Source organism: Acipenser ruthenus, chromosome 53 (assembly GCF_902713425.1).
Source record: "Acipenser ruthenus chromosome 53, fAciRut3.2 maternal haplotype, whole genome shotgun sequence".
Taxonomy (NCBI): Eukaryota; Metazoa; Chordata; class Actinopteri; order Acipenseriformes; family Acipenseridae; genus Acipenser; species Acipenser ruthenus.
This window is the reverse complement of record NC_081241.1, coordinates 2,724,017-2,748,492: the sequence shown is the minus strand read 5'-3', so window position 1 is coordinate 2,748,492 and position 24,476 is coordinate 2,724,017. Positions and strand designations below refer to the sequence as shown.

Below are 24,476 nucleotides of genomic sequence, written 5' to 3'. Positions count from 1 at the left end.
TGGGTTTTTACTGGAGCAATCTAGGTAAAGTACCTTGCTCAATGGTACAACAGCAGTGTCCCCCACTGGGGATTGAACCCACAACCCTCCGGTCAAGAGTCCAGAGCCCTAACCACTACTCCACACTGCTGCCCAAGGATCCCAGTGATTCAGCATCAACATCATTAGAGGCGGGATTTCCTGAGGCGAACAGACTCGGACATGTTCAGCTTGATCGATGTGGAATAGGAACAGGTTTTAGACTCTTCAATCAGTTTCAGATCAGTTTGTTCTTTCCTTCTGTTCTACTATCATGACTGTGATTTGGGGATGCTGTTTGTTCTTTGTGATGATTTGTTTTTCAGTCAGTAAAGTTCCAAGCAATATATATATATATATATATATATATATGTAATAACTGTAGTGTTAATAATATTATTATGGGTCAAATATATAAAAATAAATCTTGTTATACAGTATGGACCATCATAAATACAGGCTGTGTTTATTGCATTGTAGTACAGCTGTGATTTATCTACTATTAGAATACAGAGAATCAGCAGTACAGCTATGGCCAAAGGTTTTGTATCACCCAATAGTATTAACTAATTTGACTTCATAAAGTCGAATGAAACCTGCTGAATAATGTTACATTAACATATTGAATTACATACCTCTCTGTAGTTTTCCATATACTTAACAAACAAACTGACCCCCTTGCTAACCAGTGAAGAGGTGAAACAAGCTGATGCAAAAATGGCACATTTTAAAACAGAATTGTGATGGACTTTTCACTATGCTCTCATCTTCAATGGGTTAAACTAAGCTATACAAGAGCTGAAGGTGTGCAGCTGGTCTAGCTGATGAGAAGTGATGGATTGAGAGTATACAGTGTGGGGTGGGGAGTGTTGAGGAGGGGGTGCTGTTAATGAGAAGTGATGGATTGATAGTACACAGTGTGGGGTGGGGAGTGTTGAGGAGGGGGTGCTGTTAATGAGAAGTGATGGATTGAGAGTATACAGTGTGGGCTGGGGAGTGTTGAGGAGGGGGTGCTGTTAATGAGAAGTGATGGATTGAGAGTATACAGTGTGGGCTGGGGAGTGTTGAGGAGGGGGTGCTGTTCATGAGAAGTGATGGACTGAGAGTATACAGTGTGGGCTGGGGAGTGTTGAGGAGGGGGTGCTGTTAATGAGAAGTGATGGACTGAGAGTATACAGTGTGGGCTGGGGAGTGTTGAGGAGGGGGTGCTGTTAATGAGAAGTGATGGATTGATAGTACACAGTGTGGGGTGGGGAGTGTTGAGGAGGGGGTGCTGTTAATGAGAAGTGATGGATTGAGAGTATACAGTGTGGGCTGGGGAGTGTTGAGGAGGGGGTGCTGTTAATGAGAAGTGATGGATTGAGAGTATACAGTGTGGGCTGGGGAGTGTTGAGGAGGGGGTGCTGTTCATGAGAAGTGATGGACTGAGAGTATACAGTGTGGGCTGGGGAGTGTTGAGGAGGGGGTGCTGTTAATGAGAAGTGATGGACTGAGAGTATACAGTGTGGGGTGGGGAGTGTTGAGGAGGGGGTGCTGTTAATGAGAAGTGATTAATTGAGAGTATACAGTGTGGGGTGGGGAGTGTTAAGGAGGGGGTGCTGTTAATGAGAAGTGATGGACTGAGAGTATACAGTGTGGGCTGGGGAGTGTTGAGGAGGGGGTGCTGTTAATGAGAAGTGATGGACTGAGATTATACAGTGTGGGCTGGGGAGTGTTGAGGAGGGGGTGCTGTTAATGAGAAGTGATGGATTGAGAGTATACAGTGTGGGGTGGGGAGTGTTGAGGAGGGGGTGCTGTTAATGAGAAGTGATGGACTGAGAGTATACAGTGTGGGCTGGGGAGTGTTGAGGAGGGGGTGCTGTTAATGAGAAGTGATGGATTGAGAGTATACAGTGTGGGGTGGGGAGTGTTGAGGAGGGGGTGCTGTTAATGAGAAGTGATGGACTGAGAGTATACAGTGTGGGCTGGGGAGTGTTGAGGAGGGGGTGCTGTTAATGAGAAGTGATGGACTGAGAGTATACAGTGTGGGCTGGGGAGTGTTGAGGAGGGGGTGCTGTTAATGAGAAGTGATGGACTGAGAGTATACAGTGTGGGCTGGGGAGTGTTGAGGAGGGGGTGCTGGAGATGAACTGTGCTGGAGCTGGGAGCTGTAAGTTGGGAGCTGTGTGCTATGCCGAGCAGCCGAACAGGAGCAGTAGTTGAGGATCAGTGGGTTTCCTACCTGGGAGCAGTGTGTTCATGAGCAGTGAGATATACACCCCTTCCCTTTACACCTCTCTCCCTCTCTCTTTCTCAAGCACTTAGCCTGCGTAGACTGGCTGCACAGGGCTTTCATGTGTTTTAAATGGGATATTTTAGTCTTTTAGAGGCTGTTAGCTTGACTAACCATCTGGAAGTGTCTGATAGCTTGATCCCAGAGTCAAGAAGTGACTGAAATCATTTGAACCCAACAGAGCCTCACGGGCTTGTGCCAGCTGGGCACCCGGAAGATGTGAAAAACCTGCTTTCATTTGATCCCACAATATTGTACCGTCTCCTTTCATTCAGTTTGTAACTTTGTTATCTTTTTGGTGTTTGTCTATCCAGAGCGGACATTTCAGTTCTTCTATACTTCACACCCTCAGCTTCTGGGAGGATTCAGGACTGTACCTGTAGTGTTCTTTGAGCAGCTTCACAATAGTATTACCCTGCTATCATTGGCTCCTTCAACTGGCAGTCAAACATTTGAAAGATACAATAGGCTGAATCACTTCTGCTGTTTTTTTTTTTTTTACTTACATCAGACCCAGCAGTCCCTGGACAAAGACCTGAATGAAATAGGCTGGTCTGCTGGTATAGTTTAGTTAAAAAGACCTGTATGAAATAGGCTGGTCTGCTGGTATTGTTTAGTTACAAAGACCTGTATGAAATAGGCTGGTCTGCTGGTATTGTTTAGTTAAAAAAGACCTGTATGAAATAGGCTGGTCTGCTGGTATTGTTTAGTTACAAAGACCTGTATGAAATAGGCTGGTCTGCTGGTATTGTTTAGTTACAAAGACCTGTATGAAATAGGCTGGTCTGCTGGTATTGTTTAGTTACAAAGACCTGTATGAAATAGGCTGGTCTGCTGGTATTGTTTAGTTACAAAGACCTGTATGAAATTGGCTGGTCTGCTGCTATTGTTTAGTTAAAGCAACACTGTGTGGTCATTGTTTATAATATAATATATTTTATGTGTGTTTAACATTTTCTCCAAAGCTTTTTTGTGCACTTCATGTTACCAGAGAGCAGCTGCTGTTGACAGACCACTTAGTTTATGTTCATTTCAGAAGTAGGTTCAAAAAACATTTATTGAAAATTAAAACTTTACAAAACATTTAAAGAAAAAGTACATGAAAAAAAGGTTTGAATTAATTGAAGTACAGAAACGTAAAAAAAAGGTTATGAAAATGTTGTTTCTTTAAATACATGTTTTGGTTTTAATTTAAAACTTGATTATAAAGATTGTTGACCTGAAACGGTGCATTGAATAATAATAATAAACAATAAAATTAATAAACAATAAACTTCTCACTCTCTCTAAACAACTTGATTTAACTTGATTTAAATCACCATTTTTTTTTTAAATAAAGAGTCTTAATAAAACAGTGCTTGGAACAGTCCTTAAGGTTGTGTGAATAGGGCCCTACATTTCCAATGGAACCACACCAAGTGAAAAGAATTGCTTTTAATCAGGCTCTGCGCAGATGCAGAGTTTGTCCTGAAGAGGGCGACAAAGGCCAGGCTTGAAACATGCTTCTGCTTTTCCACTGTGGGCAGATTGCACATGTAATGCAATTTGATTTTGATTTTCGTTATCCATGGAAATGTTTTTTTTTTTTCTTGTGATGATATTTCACTTACATTATTGTTAAAATAAGCAAAACATTATAATATTGAAACTTTGAACTGCCTGACGAGTAGACCCGATGCATCTAATTAAATGCTCGTTAGGTTAATTATCCAACCATTTCAGAAATCCGAAAATAAACAAAATTATAATAATAACACGAGGAAAAGGCATCTTGTACCTATTGGTTGCCTGCATAAAGGTATGTATGAAGCCCCAGGATTTATAGATTTACCAGATGTATCTAAATCCCAAATAGTTCAGCTAGATACTATAAATATCTATAAATATCCATTTGAAAGACAAAATCTCATTTGAAAGAAGAACATGGTTTTCTGAGAATCTTGCCCATCATGTTTTTCAAGCCTGCACATTTGAGACCTATGTAGCCAATTTCAATATAGGAACACATTCTGGAATTATTTAGTTAGCTACAATCACCTTAAGAGATACTTATGTATTTATAACCAATAAATAATCAGTACATATCGAACATTTTATGCTGAAACACCTGTCCAGTTGTGAGTGTTTACAATTACAAAAACAATAACCTAACAGAGATTAAACAGTAAAAATGAGGCTGCCTCGGCCCCAAGTGTAATAACAAATAATTCAATTTGTTTCACTCTGCAGGTGGCGCCATTTTACCCCATAACTATCATACAAAGTTGTGTCAGATTGAACATTCCCTTCACCCGAGGAGTGGAGAGGACAGACGGAGTCCAATACAAAGGTTTTCTTACAACACAAAACAGTTTAGTTCAGCTGGCAGATTGTTACAGTGGAATCATGCCTAATACAAAACCCAGGATAGAGCGGCTCAGTGAATGTGGTTTTGAATTTGTAAAGGAGGGAGCTTTTGTCGGAGACTCTATAAAATGACAGAGTACCGGCATTAAAGTCCAGATGCACTCCTATTCTGGAGGAGCAGGGGGCAGTTATTGTAGTTTCATTGTTATTGTGCCATGCAGTGTAACTGGAACCACAGCAATGCAAACTCCAGGACTTGTCATTGTATCCAAGGATACAAGAATGATGCTCTCCTTTCCTGCTGATTCCTTTATATGTGACTCCTATAAGAGCCCCTCCCCCACTCAACTCAATCTCCCAGTAACAGCGAGTTTTAGACAAACCCTCTCTGCAAAGCACTTGGAGATAGCTGTCAAATCTATCTGGGTGATCAGGATATGGCTTGGTCTCACTCCTCAGGTTCACCTTTCTGTTCCCTTCAGACAGACAGAGGTTTCTATGCACTGTGTTGGGGTCCATTGTGAGTTTACAGGAATCTGATTGAAGAGGACAGATGGTTAGAAAAGTCAAATCACTGAGAAAATCTCCACTAGGTTTTAATGGTACAGAACCAGCTGTTTCTGACATAAGGCTACAACTTGACAACAGAAGAGGCATTGAGGTGCAAAGGTACATGAGGGAGTAATAGGATAATTTAGGGTTATTTTGGGTAAGTTTGTGTGAATTCATTTTGCAGCTGGCAATCAATGCACAAAGTCATGATGCTGTTGATTGTAAATATTATACACTCAGTTCCAACAAGTATTAAGACAGATGAATACGTGCAGAATGACTGGAGGTGGGGCATTTATTGCCATTGACCTTTCTCTCCCTAAATATCTTGGTATCCCTGAATAGTGTTAACTCTTCTCAAAATTGAGTAACACAGCTTTCAATCAAATGTTTCAGTGTAAACAGACTTACATTTTATAAACTTAGCTCTGTTCTTTTGCTTTGGAGCCTGCGGATTGTCAACTTCATTTTTATTCACTGGGTAGAAAAAAGAGAGAGAAATAGAATTGAAACTTGTGGATTAATACACAACACACACACGCCTCCAAACAGCAATCTGAGGAGAAAAAAGGCTTATTCATGGAATTTCAGGTTGTTAAAATATGTACTTCATGATGTTCACGATTACAATTAATATGTGTTCCTTCCATATCGGTGCAGCTGCCAAAGTCAATGTGAACACGTCTGCCACTGCACTGGAGTCTTGTGTTTGTTCCTCTCTATCAGATATCTTTGCCCAACATTATGGTGTCCATATTAGGACACTTGTGCATCAAACATACAACAGTCATTGTCTGCTCCATCCTCAAATCACTCTTTCCACCCTGTTTCATCAGTCCCTCCTCCCTGCTCCCTCCTCCATGCTGCCTTCTCTATGCTCCCTCCTCCATGTTCCCTCCTCCCTGCTCCTTCCTCCCTCCTCCATGCTCCATCCTCCCTAATCCCTCCTCTATACTCCCTCATCCATGCTCCTTCTTCTATGCTCCCTCCTCCCTCATAATAATAATAATAATAATAATAATAATAATAATAATAATAATAATAATAATAATAATAATGCTACTACTACTTCTTCTAATACGACGACTACTACTACTACTACTACTACTACTACTAAGAGTTCACACATTTGTGGAGCTCCTCAGCTAGCAAACAAAAACTAAAAAAAACAGTTCTTAAAACGTTTCTTGAACGTGTATGCTCCGTCCTCGGTCGCAGCCAACTGGGTGGAGTCGGAGGATAAAGTTGCTGCTAGGCTGAGGTCGTGGTCGGGTCTGTTGAAACTGCTTTCCTTCAGGGGCAGGGCTCTGGTGATCAACCAACTGGTGGCGTCGATGCTTTGGCATCGACTCACCGTCCTGAGCCCGCCCCCTGAGTTTGTGTCCAGGGTCCAGAGGAAGCTGACGGACTTCTTCTGGGCCGGAAAGCACTGGGTCTCTGCGGCGGTTCTGAGCCTCCCTCTGGCCGAGGGAGGGCAAGGGTTGGTGTGCATCAAGAGCCAGGTGCACACCTTCCGCCTCCAGATGCTGCAGAGATTCCTGTACGCAGACCCGGCCCCGCAGTGGTGCACGCTGGCGTCGCTTTTGTTACGCCAGCTGCACGACCTGGGCTACGACCGGCAGCTGTTTTGGATCGACCTCCGGGGAATCCGTCTCCCCGAGCTGCCGGTCTTTTACCAGGACCTGCTCAGGACCCGGAGCATGTTTTCTGTCGGCCGAGATGCCGTTCCGACCGAGGGCGAGGAACTCCTGCTGGAGCCCCTGCTGCACAACCCCCACCTGGGTGCGCAGGTGTTGGAGTCCCCCTCGGTGCGGCGCGCGCTGATCTCGGCCAAGGTGACCAGAGTCTGGGATCTGCTGGATCGCGAGCGGTCCGAGTGGCTGACCCCCGAGTCGCTCGTCGCCAGGGCGGCTCGGGGGACCGTCAGGACGGCCGGCCGCGCGATCCGGGAGTGCAAAGCAGCGTTGCACCCAGACTCTGTCAGGTATCTCGAGGGAGTTCTCAGGACCGGGGAGCCATCTTCCATCCCCCCCCTGCCCCCGGCTCTCCGGTCCTGCTGATCGAACCCAAGGCCCGAGCCCCCTCTCGGCCTCCCCTCGAGAACAACCTGAGCAGGATCTCGCGGTTCTCCTCGACGCCCCTCCGATCGGCGTCGAGGAGGACCCTGTACGCGATGACGCTCCACACCCTCCACTTCCTCGCCCTCGTCTCCCGCCGAGACACCGCTTGGCGGGAGACCCTCCGACCACCGGAGGGCATCGGTCCCCAGTGGGAGGCCCTGTACTCCCCGCTGGTCTCCAGGGGAGCTGGGGACTTGGGGTGGAGGGTCCTGCACGGAGTGCTCGCGTCAGGAGAGATCCTGCGTCACTTTACCGACTCGGACGCCGCATGCCCTTTCTGCGGTCAGTCCGAGTCGGTAAGCCACATTTATTTTTTGTGCGCCAGGCTGCAGCCGTTTTTTCTTTTATTGAAAAACCTTTTGCTGCAGTTCTGGCTGCATTTCTCCCCAACCCTCCTCATTTTCGGGCACCCTGTCCGTGGCTCCACCAGGAAAAGAGACCTCCTCGTGAATCTGCTCCTGGCTCTTGCTAGACTCGCCGTTTACAAGACCAGGAAGCGTAAGATGATCGGGGAGGGTCTCTTTGATTGTGGGGCCATGTTCAGGGCCCTCGCCCGATCCCGGGTTAAGTTAGAGCTCGCCCACGCGGAGTCCGCTGGCGACATGGCCACCTTTGTCGACCAGTGGGCTCTGGGGGGCGTGCTCTGTACCACCTCCCCTTTGGTTTTGCATATATAATTTACAGTCCTTTTTACCGTTTTTTTCAGTTAAATTAGTTAAGGTTCGTCTTTTTTAGCACCCTCAAGGGTGCTAATTTGAATTTTTGTCCAGCTGTCTTTGGACAGCTGGTGTAGTCCCGTCAAACGGACCTTAAATAGGACTACTACTACTAATAATAATAATAATAATAATAATTTCAGGCATTGACTCCTAGTTCAGGCCTTGACTACTGCAACTCCCTCCTGGCTGGCCTTCCTGCCTCTGCTACCTGTCCACTCCAGCTCATCCAAAACTCTGCTGCTTGCCTTGTGTTTTCTCTTCCGTTTCTCCCACGCTACACCACTGCTCTGCTCTCTGCATTGGCTCCCTATCGTGGCTCGCATCCAATTCAAAACTCTTGTACGGGCCTATCACTGTCTTGACCTTTGTGATGCCTCTTATCTACAGACAGAAGAAGAATTGAGCTCCACAACACATGAAAAACCCCAGGAAATATTAGGTTATTATCATAAGAGTTTTTTTTTTTAAAGAGGTTAATACCCATTTCGCATTTGAAAGGGAACATGCTTTTAAGTTACAAGTTCAAAGTGTTCACTTTGGTTGCAGTCGCTTTATCACTCCTAGTACAGACCACAGTAATTGTGGTTTCGCTGTACTGTCTCACATAATGCAAACCTTATGTTAAACTGTGTTCATGTTATCAAAGTTGTTGCTATTTAAAATACAATTCTTTATGGAGTTCACTCTCTGTCTAAAATCTCACTGACATAAACTTAGCAGAGTAAGCCCCCCCAACAAGCAACACAGAACTTTAGAACTCTGCCAGGGAAAAAATAATGCATGGGACAGTGTGTGTGATACATGAGAATTGCATGCCCCCCTCGGGGTGGGATGCCTGGATAACCCCATCATGTGCATTACATTTTCTTATAACACGGTTTGGAAAAATAACTTCCTCTGATTGGTTAAACAGCATCACGTGACCGTGCGTATATATATATCGTATACCATGGCTTGCATACTAATGAGCCGCTTCACACTAAATAAATCACTACGCACCACTACGTTCTAAATTCCATGACAAACTGCCATTTTATTTGTTATTAGTTACAAAACCACTGCCAAAAATGTGTGGCATCTCACCTCTTTTCTTTAATGTATTTCGGGATGGAACTCCAGGTAACATCACATTTCTGAATGAAGACAGCAGTCCACCTGAAAAATAAAATAAAAAATAAGTGCACCAGCAAGAGCAGACACAGTAGATGAGGAACAGCTAAAAGAAATAGAAGAAAACAAAGATAGAAAAAACACAAACAAAAAAAAACTACAGCATGAGCTGATTAATGTACTTCAAGAAAAAAATATGGACATTCATTTTATAGAAATAAGTCAAAAAAATCTCAACTACGTTACATATCACACACCATCCTATGCAGTATTCTATAGATATTGTACAGCTCTTTTCTGTCCTTCCATTTCTACCTATTTTTTTAAATAAAACAGCATTCAATTCAATTAAATAGCATCACTGTAGCCCGGTTGGAAATTAGTTCTGTTTTTTATATATATATATATATATATATATATATATATATATATATATATATATATATATATATATATACAGTATATAGTTACTAGTTATTATTTGTGTATAGTTTGTATGCACCAGACGCTACACCACAAACAAACTCATAGCCACAGAAGGCTCCTGGTTCAAATCCCACCTCAGCCACTCTCATGGTGTGACCTTGAGCAAGTCACTTAACCTCCTTGTGCTCTGTCTTTCGGGTGAGATGTAATTGTAAGTGACTCTGCAGCTGATGCATAGTTCACACACCCTAGTCTCTGTTAGTCGCCTTGGATAAAGGCGTATGCTAAATAAATAAACAAATAAAAAATAAGCTACAGCAACAAACACAATGGAAAGAAGAAAAGGTAGGCGGGTATGACATTGCTGCAAAGTTAAGCAGTATTTTCTATAAAAAAATTATAAAAAAAGTACATAGAAACCTAAATCCCTACAACACAAGTGACCCCACTATCTTAAAACTCAAAGAAATGGCACCATCTTTACAACACCATTTAAAATAAAAAATAATACAGATTTAGAAAAGTTATGTTGTAGTATTACGTGGACTTTTTGATAACTGCATTGGTGTGCACTTCCTGTGTTTCTCTTTGATCGTAGATACACCACCCCTGCTGCCCTCACCTCCTCAGTCACCACTTTCTACCGGGTGGTAAAGGCGGCGGTACTGGCCTTCTTACACCCTCCTCCTGGACCCCTGCACCTTCTCCCCCAATTATTACCACCTTCCCTTCTTTTGAGTACCAACTTACCTCCTTTACCTCCTCCCACCGCATTACCTTCCTTGTCATCTATCATCCCCCTGGCCCTTCCTCCACATTCTTCGATCATCTTGATGGCCTCCTCTCCCCCTCCTACCCCTCCCTCACCCATTCATTCTCCTAGGAGATTTAAACCTCCACCTACATTGCTCCCCCATTGCTTCTGCCCTTCTCCCCCTCAACAACTCATTTAACCTCTCGCTTCTCCCTTCGCCCCCTACCCACTCCTCTGGTAATAGCCTCAACCTTATCTTCCTCTCCAGCTGTAAGGCAACATCATCCACCATAACTGCCCCCCGACCCCCCTCTGATCATCTCCTCCTTTCCCTCACCCTCTCCCTACCCTCCCCCTCTCCCTCCACTCTGCTACCCTTGCTCCCTGTCCTCCGTCGTAATCTCTGTACTATAGACACCCTGATCTCCCTCTCCTCTTCGCTGCTTCCCTCTATCTCTGACTCCTCTTTCCTTCACCCGGACTTAGCCTCTCCCACCCTATCTAGTGCGCTATCCTCTTCCCTCAACTCCCTAGCCCCCTTATGTCCTTATTCTCCTTCACATAGGCCTCCTCAACCATGGCTCACTCTTTCCCTTAAATCAGATCGACATTCATTGCGCCGGGCTGAGCGACTCTGAAAGTCATCTCCCTCACCTTTGAACCTCCAAACCTATCATTCCCTCCTTTCTAATTTCCTCTCTGCTTTGGAACTAGCCAAACATGACTACTTCCAAACTCTCATCACTGCTTTGGCTCCCCATCCACATCAGCTTTTCTTAACCCTCAATAAACTACTCCGTCCCCCTCCTTCACCCCAATCTTCAGTCCTCCCAACCCTCACTGCTAGTGATTTCTCTCAATATTTCACAAGCAATTTCACTATTCGTCTACAACTCCGGACTCTCCCCCAGACTAGCCCCCATCCCCAGCTCCCCATTCTACCTCCATCTGCTCCTAATGCCCCCTTTACTGACTTTCCCCCCACATCTTATTCTGAACTCTCCTCCATCATTTCCAAGGCCCACCTAACCTCTTCCCCCTGGATCCCGTCCCTGCTTCCCTCATACCGCCTTTACTCCCTCTTATCCTCCCCTATCTAGTCTTCCTCTTTAACTCCTCCCTGTCCACCGGTATCTGCCCTGCCACTTTTAAATCAGCTACCATCATTCCTCTGTTAAAAAAAACAACTCTCGACCCTGCCTGCCCTGCCAAATACCGCCCAATCTCTCTCCTTTCATATTTTTCAAAACTCCTTGAGCGTCTAGTTCACGTACGCCTATCACAATACATATCCGCCAACTCCCTCTACCCCCGATTCCAATCTGGTTTCCGTCCTTCCCATTCCACGGAGACTGCCCTCCTCACAGTCCAGAATCATCTGGCCAACTCCTCCCACGCTGGCTTTTCTTCAATTCTCATTCTCCTTGATCTTTCCTCTGCCTTTGACACAGTCGATTATCCCATCCTCCTCTCCACCCTTTCCATCCTCGGCATTTCTGGAACACCCCTTAGCTGGCTGCACTCATACCTATCCTCCCGCACCTCTGCTGTTGCTTTCAACAGCCTCACCTGTCCCCCCTTCCCTCTGACTGTTGGTGTTCCCCAGGACTCTGTCCTCGGACCCTTGTTATTCTCTCTGTACACCTCACCTCTTGAAACTGTAATCTCTTCATTTAACTTCCCCCACCATTTCTTTCCTGTCAACACCCAGATTTTCTTTTCCTTCCCTTACTTCACCCCTGACCTTTCCACCCGTATAACTGCTTGCCTGACTGCTATCCAATCTTGGATGGCACACCATTACCTCCTCATTAACCCATCAAAAACTGAAATCCTTCTCTTCACCTCCCCTTCTTCTCCCCCTCCCACCCCCACCATTTCATTTCCTCCCCTGTCCCTCATTCCGGTCAACCTCGGCGTCATCTTTGACGCTACCCTTTCCCTTGCTGATCATATCATAGTTCATAGTTCATAGTTCCAAAAAAATCTGGCTCTTTTCATATGCTACAAGTTGAAAAAATGACTATAGAACATAAAAAAATGAAAAGCGTTTGTTGTTTTTTTATGTATTTTTTCTGGATATCTCCTTCCAGTGTGGTACTGAGTAAGACTTTTATCACACCTGATAAAAGTTTTAGTCTTGATGCCCAAAGGGTTACCTTGAATTCAAGCCCTGAACCATGCCTGTGCTGTCTATACTTTGGAAGATATTTTGATTTATTTAAGGGCACAGCCCCCCAGGCGGAAATTGTCTGTGAGGGGCTGGGGTTTTGACAGGTTAAACTTAGCTGCCCATTTACAGAAAAGTAGTGCTCAGAGAAGTTTGTAGTCCGCTCAGTACAAAAAAAAATAAAAAATAGAGGGAACATTGGATGCGGCTAAGCGATCTGTTCCTTGTTTATGGTTGAGACTAACCTAAAAGGACAGAGAGTGTTTTGTCTTATTCTAATTGTACATTGCTGTGTATTGCCCGGGATTATTTTTTGTGGTCACCAGACCGGGATTATAAATAAAACCTGTTTGGATTGTGAACTTTGTTGTCTGTCTTCTGTTTCATAACCGCGTCACCTCTACACCTGAGCACTGCAAACCTGGAGACCTAAATTCCATCCAAACAGGTTTGTACTGCTGCAAATTACAATACGGGGACCCAAGGTAAAACAACAGAGTGTGTTACCAATACTGGTAGTTTACTGGTATTGGACTACTGAGACTTCAGCAATGAAACTAAACCCGCACAAAATAAAACAAAAATGTGAGGAACAATCAAGTATGAGACAAGTTCATTCTAAATGAATTAGTCAAAACAATCAACAGAGAAATCAGCTCTCTAAAGCTGTAAAATGAAAGCCACTCTGACAGAGCATGGGCTCTACACATGGGGATGCACGTGTGTGTAAGAGTTTGGTGACTGGCAGCCATCCTGGTGAAAGGACATCCTGGAACCAAGATGGGAACCGTTTTCACAGCCACATGGTGATTGTTTCATTGTGCAAACGTGGGAGTGATTGATTGATTGTTTAATTATTTGATTGTGTAAGTGAATGAGAGAAGTGTAGAATGTGGCCAGGTGGTGATTGATTGAATGATCAATTGTCAGTCAACCCCTGACCATATGGTATAAAAGGCAGAACAATGACTGTTTATGGGAGAGTGTGTAGGAGAGTAGTAATGAGTGAAATCCTGTTTGGCGTACGTTTATGTGAGAAGTGAAAGCCTGTGTGGACGCTTATAGTTTGTTCTTGACAGCCCTCGAGTCAGCCTTTTGCTTATTAGGTTATTTTGAAAAAAAACGGACTGTTTGTTTGTGAACCAAACGAACCCCTGGATAATGCATTAGACAGGTACAATGAGCCCTTTTGAACTTGACAACGGCACAATACAAATCATGAATGAGGTTTCATGCAAATGTTCTTTCATGTGGACCAGCCCAGGTACTTTTTCTGTGAGCTTTGCTTTGAACGCATACAAAGTATGTTTATTGCATCCATTTTATTTGTATGTTTAGTCTTAAAAAAAGGCTCTAACTTGCCAATGAAAGGTTGCTACAGAGAAGGGTGATAATCTAGGAAGATATTTGTGAAATTAAAAAAGTAACTAACCACTAACCTGTGTTTTGTTCAGGTGGACTTCTTGTCTTGACTTTGCAGGTTGTGTCACTGGTCACGGTATACCACAACTTCCCTTCCACTGTGTATCTAAATTGATACTCTGTGTCCGGCTGCAAGCCGGATACAGTGAAGGTCTCTGATTTATCGGTGCCGGATTGAATTGCCCATTCTATCTCATTAATGCACTTATACTCCAGCTGGTATTTTAGTTTCTGATCAGCATCACTACTGGGAGGCACCACTTTCAGAGTTATACTGTCATGAGTGACACCACAGACCTCAGGGACGTCAGGTTTTGATGGAGTCTTGAAATAGGTGCTTTCGAATTGTCTATTTTCATACAGGAGAATGCAGGCTCCAGGAAACTCCTGGTCTTCCTTAGAAGCTATGAAGAACTTTGTTTTCTTATTCTCCCTGTTGCGGTCCACTATCTCCTGGAATACATTCAAAGCCATTCTTATCTTCTGGATATTTTCAGTGCATGCCCATAGCTTGCTGTCTTCATATGTGAAGCTTGGAGGGTTTTTGCTCAGTGGGGTTTGAAGGTAGTTCTTCAGATCTAGAAGGTATGGTTCAGGTTGGTAAAGCGAGGTGAAGGTGAAGCAAACAATATTTTCATTCATGTGGTCTAACACCTCTTGTTCAAGCTTGTTTATGGAAGAAACAACTGGTATGTCTTTTAACTGATCAAGGAAAGACCTCACTACTCTGATTTCTCGTTCTTTGCTTTCCAGCCACGCATTTAGAGCTTTTGGTTTAAAAGGGGACTCTTCATGATTGTTTAAAATGTCTATAAGTGGTTTTTCATCTTTCTTACCTCCGCGGATGGAAGGCAGCATGGTGGACAGTTCGCTCTGGAAATTCAGCTTGTACTCTGTGCACCTTTTTTTCAGTTGTTCAATCTTCTCACTGACTTCAGGAAACTTTTGGGCAACAATACCTTTTAAGATGTCATTGCTTCGCATTTCAGCTGCATTTAACTGCTCCACAATGGCGTAGGCAGATGTTACCAAGGAGTCACTTATGTTCCTTTCAAGCCTGGCAGCCCTGGAATCCAGTTTGATTAACGGGTACAGCCAGACCTTCACAGGCACTGCGTTCTCTCCATTGTCCCCGAGCAATTGCGGAAGAGTTGAGTAGGCTTTCACAGCATCTTGGTAATTCGACGGGTTAGATTCGAGATGAAAATCTCCATAAAATGTACATTTGAATTTTTCAACTTCAGCTAATTCTTTTTCTTTAAAGTCAACAGAGCCTTTACCTTTGATTGGAAATGTTGGTATTTGACTTATTGCAAGCTCCATCTCTCCTCGGATATCGCATTGCTTCCCCTCTAAGGATACCTCCTGGTCAAATACGAAATATGCCTGAGCTCCGTACAGCACAGCGGTGACCACGTGGGTAGCAGTGTTGTCTTCAAACACGCTGGGGTGAGACACTTTCCCTTTGGCCAGGTGATTCATGGTCAGATTCTCAAATGTTGTCGTTGTGTAGTACTGCAGAGTGACTCGGGATTGTCTTGTTGATTTCCTTGTGTCGTTGTAGTAGTTTGCAGCTCCACCCACTTTAACCAAACCTACCAGGAGACTTGCCTTCAGGGAACCTTCCACTTTCAAAGCAGAAGTCTTGTCTTCAATGGAGTCTGAGGTAGTGATGCTGAACTCGGTTTTAGACTGTTTTTTTTTACTTATGCTGCCTTGTAGTTCTTCTAGGTTCCACAATGTAATTCCTGGAATCAAGATAAACAACTTATTTATTGTTATTTGTTATACATTTCTAGACTAACCAAGTGCCTTTACCAATAAAGCTTCGGTAAATCATAAGATTAACTGGTAAATGTCCGAAAAACAATCTATTTCTTCATAATTCCAGATATTTACCACCTTACTTGGTAAATGTTGACAGTTTCCGGTAAAACGTAAGATTTACCAGATTTTAACTTTTACTGTAACATGCAAACTCTTCAAATGCAGAGTGGCTGATTAACCTGCGGGGGCTCCCTATTGAATCTCTCCTGTTCCTGCGCCTCACACTGGTGCGCTGTCTCACTCGTGTGGACTGAATAAGTGTAAGCAAGGGTCAGCGGTTACCTGGAATGAGGCGATCCTTCCGGCAGTCATACAGCATTCCCAGCTGGAAGGGTCGTCCGAGAGCTGCCATCTCCAGCATCTCATCCCCTCCATTGGCCATGCTTAGGCTGAAGAAGAGGCCCTACAAAACAAGTGTGACACATCTGAACAGTAGCTTCTATCTTCAAGTGTAGTGCAGTGTTGAGAAAGTGAAATTACATTACAGGTCTGGAGCTTTCAAAATTGTAAATGGACAGAATGGAAATCAATGTGCATTTTATTATGAATACATTATCATATATACTTAGGTATAAGTAGGCATTTTAATGTTAAACACCAATTTTTGTACTTTAATAACTTTGACCCTGTTCAGTGGATTTGCTCACAATATTGCATGTGTGTTCTCATGGGTTCCATCTCTTGACATGGCCAATTTCGTTCCACTCGTATGTGCGGATTCCGAGATCCGGATAGTGAAAAAAAACCTGTTTTCTTTTGCTGTTTTTTTTTGTGTCACTCTCCAACGCCTTGTAATTTTGGTCTGAAGTTTTCACAGTACAGAAGAGCAGTACAGCTTTTCCTCGCAATTCAGAGTGAACAAAAAAAATATTTTTATACGGTTTTTATTGGTATTTAATCATAATGTTGATTAGAACAAAAGAACATAAGAACATAAGAAAGTTTCCAAACGAGAGGAGGCCATTCGGCCCATCTTGCCCGTTTGGTTGTTAGTAGCTTATTGATCCCAGAATCTCATCAAGCAGCTTCTTGAAGGATCCCAGGGTGTCAGCTTCAACAACATTACTGGGGAGTTGGTTCCAGACCCTCACAATTCTCTGTGTAAAAAAGTGCCTCCTATTTTCTGTTCTGAATGCCCCTTTATCAGCAGAGTGGAGTAGTGGTTAGGGCTCTGGACTCTTGACCGGAGGGTCATGGGTTCACTCCCCGGTGGGGACACTGCTGCTGTACCCTTGAGCAAGGTACTTTACCTAGATTGCTCCACTGTATAACTGTATAAATGGGTAATTGTATGTAAAAATAATGTGATATCTTGTAAGTCGCCCTGGATAAGGGCGTCTGCTAAGAAATAAATTATTTATTATTATTTATTATTTATCTAATCTCCATTTGTGACCCCTGGTCCTTGTTTCTTTTTTCAGGTCAAAAAAGTCCCCTGGGTCGACATTGTCTATACTTTTGAGGATTTTGAATGTTTGAATCAGATCACCGCGTAGTCTTCTTTGTTCAAGACTGTATATATTCAATTCTTTTAGCCTGTCTGCATACGACATGCCTTTTAAACCCAGGATAATTCTGGTTGCTCTTCTTTGTACTCTTTCTAGAGCAGCAATATCCTTTTTGTAACGAGGTGATCAGAACTGAACACAATATTCTAGGTGAGGTCTTACTAATGCATTGTAGAGTTTTAACATTACTTCCCTTGATTTAAATTCAACCCTTCTCACAATATATCCGAGCATCTTGTTGGCCTTTTTTTATAGCTTCCCCACATTGTCAAGATGAAGACATTTCTGAGTCAACATAAACTCCTAGGTCTTTTTCATAGTTCCGTTCTTCAATTTCAGTATCTCCCATATGATATTTATAATGCACATTTGTATTGCCTGCATGAAATACTTTACACTTTTCTCTATTAAATGTCATTTGCCATGTGTCTGCCCAGTTCTGAATGCTGTCGAGATAATTTTGAATGACCTTTGCTGCTGCAACAGTGTTTGCCACTCCTCCTATTTTTGTGTCATCTGCAAATTTAACGAGTTTGCTTACTATACCAGAATCTAAATCATTAATGTAGATTAGGAATAGCAGTGGACCTTATACTGATCCCTGTGGTACACCACTGGTTACCTCGCTGCATTTTGAGGTTTCTCCTCTAATCAGTACTTTCTGTTTTCTACATGTTAACCACTCCCTAATCCATGTGCATGTATTTCCTTGAATCCCTACTGCGTTCAGTTTGAGAATTCATCTTTTATGCGGGACTTTGTCAAAAGCTTTCTGGAAATCTAAATAAACCATGTTGTATGCTTTGCAATGATCCATTTTCAATGTTGCAACCTCAAAAAAGTCAAGTAGGTTAGTTAGACACGATCTCCCTTTCTTAAAACCATGCTGACTGTCTCCCAGGATATTGTTACCATATAGATAATTTTCCATTTTGGATCTTATTATAGTTTCCATAAGTTTACATATAAAAGAAGTCAGGCTTATTGTTCTGTAGTTACCTGGTTTGGTTTTGTCTCCTGAGACTGTTATATTTTGACTATGTTCCTGATAGACTGGATTTAAGTGAGAATGCTTGGATACATAGTTGCCTGCTTAAGAAGTTTGCTATGAGCCTTCTATCCAATATGTTTTAGTTAATTGTAAACCACATCTATACATGTAACGAAGCCAACCAAATAAGGAAGATGTCTTTTGATGTTAAAAGGGACATATATATATTTGTCTCACACAGGATCGCCGCGCTATATTAATTGAAATATACGTGTTCATGGAACTGTGTATATAATCAAACATTAAATGACAAATAGATGCAAAACCTATTTGTTTAAATAGTTTATAATAATATATATGTTAAGTTTAATACATGAATAAATAATACAGATGTACTGTATGTGACAGATTGTATTTCCTAATGTCGACTTGAGGCCTGAAAGAAGGCTAAATATATGTTTGAATAAACATTAGAATGTCATTTTTCTAACAATCCTTTTGATTCTCACTTTTCTTGTTTCCTTAGACATGCTGCAGTCAAATGTGGAATTGCAGTCCTGGGCAAAATGCTGCAGCAGCAGAAGATACCAGATTTAAAATAAATACAGAAATACATGCTTTAAAACAAGTACACCCCCAGATTAAGTAGAAATCCTATAAAATTTATTTCATATAAACAACTTTTGATTGATCGTATTGCATGACAAGAATTCAGTCTAATTCATATATGGGATTATATTAGAGAAGGGAGGTCAATTTGAGTTTTTTTTCCAATTTAAAATGCGTTTAATACTTTAATTGCCTTGTGAAGATGAACTAGTCTTCTGTGAAGATTAAGTTGCTAGGACATTTAAAAAAACACACAAGGTTGTAAAGTGAAGTGAAATGCAACTGTCTAGAAATCATGGGCCATATTGATTGATTAGGCATGTTGATCTGTTAAATAATTTAACTGCGCTTCAGTCCTGTGGTTATTTTTAATCCTTTATTCATATAGCATGTATATCTGTCTGCACGCCCTGAAGTCTGTTCTACATTTTAGATGTGGATAACCAAAATACAAGTCCAGACTATTTTTGTTTTAAAAAATACATTTATTTGTGAGCATTATTTGTGCCACGGTGTATTGTCTGTAGCCAGATTCATGTTCCCCAAACTAAAATTAATTAAAAACAATCATGGTGTTTGTACCACAGACAGTGTGAAGGAGAACGTCAGGATCAGTCAGAAAGGCAGCACACTGAAGCAAGCCTGTGTGAAGCAGAAAGCAGCCAGGGCCAGTGAGGAGCCTCACAATGTATTTACACATTCTTAACTGGAATACACATTTATTCTGCTAATAACAATCACATGGTTAGGTACAGATTATATACATGTGCAGATAATACAGGTGTTTGGAGAAATCAAATGAGCATAATTTTGAGACTGGTGTATTTTTTAAACATGTTAACCCTAATGCATTAAGCACATTCAAAAGATGTAATGGAAAAATATTTTGCATGAAAGTACTTCACACTACAGCAGTTTCCCAGCATGTGCCATCCCATAAAACAAGGGGTTAACGTCCAGCATTGTAAATAAGAGCTGTGGGAGTGAGTGCCAAACCTGTTGCTTCTTCCATGGCTGCTTCCTTGCTGTTTGCAGTCATGTGCACAATCTGTTCCCTTATGATAAGCTAGGCAATATGGCTTTTATGTACAGTTCTAGATTGTGTATTGAAAACCTGTTTTTTGAAGTTTTCAATGGTGTCTCACTGCCCCTTTTAAAAAGCTGTCCCCCCTTCCCCCTTCCCTGGTACTTACCTACAGACTGACATACTGCAGGGTTATTGAAGGAGCGGTACAGGTACAGCACAATACTGCAGGGTTATTGAAGGAAAGGTGCAGCACAATACTGCAGGGTTATTGAAGGAAAGGTATAGGTACAGCACAATACTGCAGGGTTATTGAAGGAGTGGTACAGCACAATACTGCAGGGTTATTGAAGGAAAGGTACAGGTACAGCACAATACTGCAGGGTTATTGAAGGAGAGGTACAGCACAATACTGCAGGGTTATTGAAGGAGAGGTACAGCACAATACTGCAGGGTTATTGAAGGAGAGGTACAGCAAAATGCTGTATTCGGGCAGTGACTCCTTTGTTCATCTTTTCTCGGATCACCCATCTATTAGAAACCCGGCAGTCGTTCTCATGGTGAGACTTGACTATTAAAACCTGCAGTTTTATAGATAACCAAATGTTTTTCTAATAATACAATATATTCAATGTTTACTTCTTGCTTTTTTTTGGTTGAATTAATTTTAACAGCAAGTAATACATATTTAAAAAACAGTGACAATCTTATTTGTGTGATATCATTGTTTTGAAATGCTTTGTATAATAGAGACTGGGTAAAGGAAAGACAGCGCTTTGTATGATATTAATATAATTTAATAATCTGACCAGTGTCGTTTTATTTAATTAAGCTTTGCAAAAAAAGAAGACTTGAAAGAAAAGTAGTTCCTACAGAGATTGTTTTAAAACGAAAATCCGATTTTTAAGAACTCAATTCTTCTAAGAGAAACTTTCATGAAACAATGCTGTGTTATTCAGGCGTACAAATCTCTCTAAACTACCCCACACATGCATATTCTACTTCTACTTATCTTTAAGACATCTATTTTTCAGGCAATGAATATTTGCTTACCCGCTTCTTGGAGGTGTAATTAATTCAGAGCAGGTAGGTGATGTCAAGTAGGTGAGGGTTTTTCGATCCTCGATTCTGGATTCAAGCTGCAAGGTTGGATCTGACAACCCAAGAGCTCAGGTCGAGATTGAAGATTGAGGACCATTTGGTATAGTTTCACTGGTTTTTATGCCCAATTTTCCAGCTGCCTGCTCATCCTGCTTGACGTCACCACAACCCCCCTGCTTATGTGGTTACAATGTGTTTCGAGAACTAGCAAGCTCGCGAAATGTTTAATAAAAATGATGCTACAAAATACTTATAATAGGTTTAAGCTAAAATGCACATACTGCACTGAGTAAATATAATTATAATGCATTAACTTTGTTATGTATGAATTATATGCTTATTCAACATTTCAGCTATAATAATACTAATACATTTCAGCAAGCTAGCATCCTAGTTAAACATCCTGTCCAGATCCTGTCTTAACACCTCTACTAAAAATATACTCGAGGATATTTCTTGTAGACCAGTTTTTAACTGGTGATGTCGCAAGACCAAGCAACACCTTGGTTTTTGGCTGATGAAAAATGCAGTGTCTAGATGACTATCACTAGGCACAAACTTATTTTCAGAAAAGATGGTTAATTTGGAAAGTACCAGTTATTTTTAATTCTAGAAAGTTCAGTGGCTGTACTTGAAGAAAAAACTTTGGCTGCAGGCAAGCAAGATCTTTTCATCGGGTCAAGTGGGACTCCATCTTTTTCTGTCTCCTCTTGCTTCAGATCCCTTCTTCTCCACGGCAAACAGCAGAACTTCTCCCAGGCATCCAGTATCTTATGTCACAGGTATGGCAAGCTCTCCCTGATTGGCTCCTGTAATGTACTGCAACTCCTTCAGTATGCTCCTGTGGCAAAGTGCCCCCCCTGTGTATGTTATATGTTACGTGTTGTGTGTAAATGTTGGTGTATAGGCATTGGTACACGGGATATAAGCGGGTCTGTGTTTCACGTGTGTGTAAATTGTATATTTATATTAGGCATGGGATGGCACATCACATCACGTGCAAGTAAAAAGTAATAATATGTGAGCACGGGGATTTGCACTTTAATTAATTCACGTGCAGTTGTACCGAGATTCCAATTGAATGATTGACTAGCAATCGCGTCTCGGTACAACTGCATAAAAGCTGCATGTTTTCACTCACTGGTGGTTGGGTGTTCGGTGAGTGGAGAACGGGATAGGAGACGGAGGTAATATTTGTAATAGTGATAGTAATAGTAGTTAAATCTGCTCACCGTGTTTGTCTGTGTCGTCCGTTTTTGTTTGTCTTTTTTGTTTTGGCTCGAGTGCCGTGTCCTGTGTTTTTGTTACAAACCTTTTATTTTCTGTTCTGTTTATTCGCTCAGCTTCACCAAACCACACCTCTCTGTCTGTTTATTTCCTGCTTCTGGTCTGACGCCACCCACTCCGGCTGTCTTTGTGACAGCTCCCTACACTGCAGGCATTCTATAGTTCCAACGGCTTCCCATTCTACATGATGTTTGCACTTGAGACAGGTCATCCTCACTATTTCTCTCCAATTGAAGTTATGTACCGGCTCTCCTGGGCTAGTCTTGGTATAAGCACGATACCGCTTGGGGATACAAGCTGTGCAAGTTCCCTTCTTAACTGAGCCCTGACTTTTCTGCACTCGTCACAATTACAATCTGTGTGTCTCGGAGGGGATCACATCTTCCTGGAATGTATTACTTTTAGCCCAACCCTATCTGAATCTCCTGCAGGACAGTTATAAAAGGTCCCGTGCTTGTCCATCTCAATTTATTCACACAAATATACCAGTCTGGACACACCATGAGCCATTTTAATGCTTCTAACATAATTTGACCTACTTCCATGTCTTCAAATTTCCACACTGCAAAGCACTGTAGTGACAGTCAGTAGGTATTTTCAGCAACAAATTAGACAGGGAGCTGCCTGAACACCAGTATTTGCTTTGTATATTTTCCACATCATCCCAGGCTTAAGGCTTTTAACCAGCTCCATGACAATCCCCCCTCTGGTGGTCAGTGTAGGATCTCTGGGTTCTCTTCCATACTGGCGTGCCCTTGTGCTTTCATATAAGCCCGACCCTCTTTTTGTTTAACTTCCAACTGCTACTGCTAGTGTTTTATTTATTCATTTATTTATTTATTTCCTCCTCCAACTTAAGCTTATCATCTCTTTCTACTCCCCCCCCACCCCCATTCTTCTAAGTGTCTCTAAGTCAATTTCTTCCTGAGATCCTATAATGTTAGTTTCATTCCCCATCAGGGATCCATTCACATGTTCGTACTATTTGTTCTATTGCGGGTTCTGATTCACTGTTTTCCATTTTGGGAGAGAGAGGAGAGTAAAGGTTTGCCTCTTCGGGCAGACTAAACTTTGTCATGCTCGGACCTAAATCTTGTATCCAAAGGATTTTCAGCCCTTTCCTTATTTCCGGCTCAGCATGTTCAATTCTCCTAGACCCATCAGGTTGTTTTATTGTCTTAATTATCTCTCCCTCTTTTTCTATTTGTGGTTCACTGCGTATGATCCAAACTCGTGAATCGGATCCGCTTTCTAGCCAAACATTTTCCCCTACTAAATTCTGTGTAGTACCTAAATAGAGGTTTTTAATACCTTAGGCCATAATGTTGTATTGCATGTCCCGGAGTCTAATATAATAATTTCACCAGTAAGAATCTGGAGGATTGCCAAGTAGTTTCGTACTAACTCTGGATATTCTCCTGTTATGGGTTTCGTAGATGTTTTACTACATATTATTGTATTATTAGCCTGCCTGCAGCTCTTGGTAAATATCACTCCTTCAGGGCCTGAACCAACCAAATCAAAATGTGGTTGTCTATTTATGAACCGGTAGTTTTCACCCTCTCTTTCTAACCTTCATATGTTTAAGAGGGAGTAGGCATGCTCACATTTTTGCTGTATAGCAGGCATAGTGACAAGTATTGAAAGCTCATAACCGTCAGCCATGGTATAATTCGGGTAATTACTACATTGGAGATCCCCATCGCCACCTTTTGATGCTTCGGAGGTGTTAATACGAAATGTATTTCATTGTACAGGTTAGGAAAATATCCTTGTGGATCTCTGCCTTGTCCCATTTAAATCCCTTCATAAAATGCACTCATTCTCTCATTTAATTCTGTGTCATAAGACTGGGATTCTAAATGACCTGTGTTCCAAGTGTCAGTCCAGGGTATTTTACTTTACCTTTAATTGAGCAGATAGTGTGACATTTTGTAACTTAGTGTCATGGATGGCTTGTGTGGTGATGTCAGACCCGGAAGAGACAGGACACAGTTTAGTGAGTGAAGCGCTGATGCATGATTTATTTAAAAATGAACAAATAAAAGGTTTGAACAAACTAAAACACTTTTACAAAATGGCATGGTGGCCAAAACAGAATAGCACAAATAGCAATAGTAATTATTTTTAGTCCCCCCCCCCCCCCATCTCTCATTCTCTCCTCACCGAATTCAATTGCTAATTAATCATTCACTTGAATCCCGGCACGTGAACTAATTT

At 42.1% G+C, this 24,476-nt stretch overlaps 1 protein-coding gene across 1 annotated transcript; it reads right to left on the bottom strand.

Annotated features, from left to right (window-relative positions):
• Positions 1-3,335: 3,335 nt before the first annotated feature.
• Positions 3,336-21,056, bottom strand: LOC117433144 (stonustoxin subunit alpha-like). The gene is made up of 6 exons (XM_034055195.3): positions 20,922-21,056; positions 16,019-16,139; positions 13,927-15,657; positions 9,111-9,182; positions 5,600-5,665; positions 3,336-5,172 (listed from the first exon to the last, which is right to left on the bottom strand). The coding sequence occupies exons 2-6, from the start codon at positions 16,116-16,118 to the stop codon at positions 4,643-4,645; spliced, it is 2,499 nt and encodes an 832-aa protein (XP_033911086.3). The 5' UTR covers positions 16,119-16,139; positions 20,922-21,056; the 3' UTR covers positions 3,336-4,642.
• Positions 21,057-24,476: the final 3,420 nt, after the last annotated feature.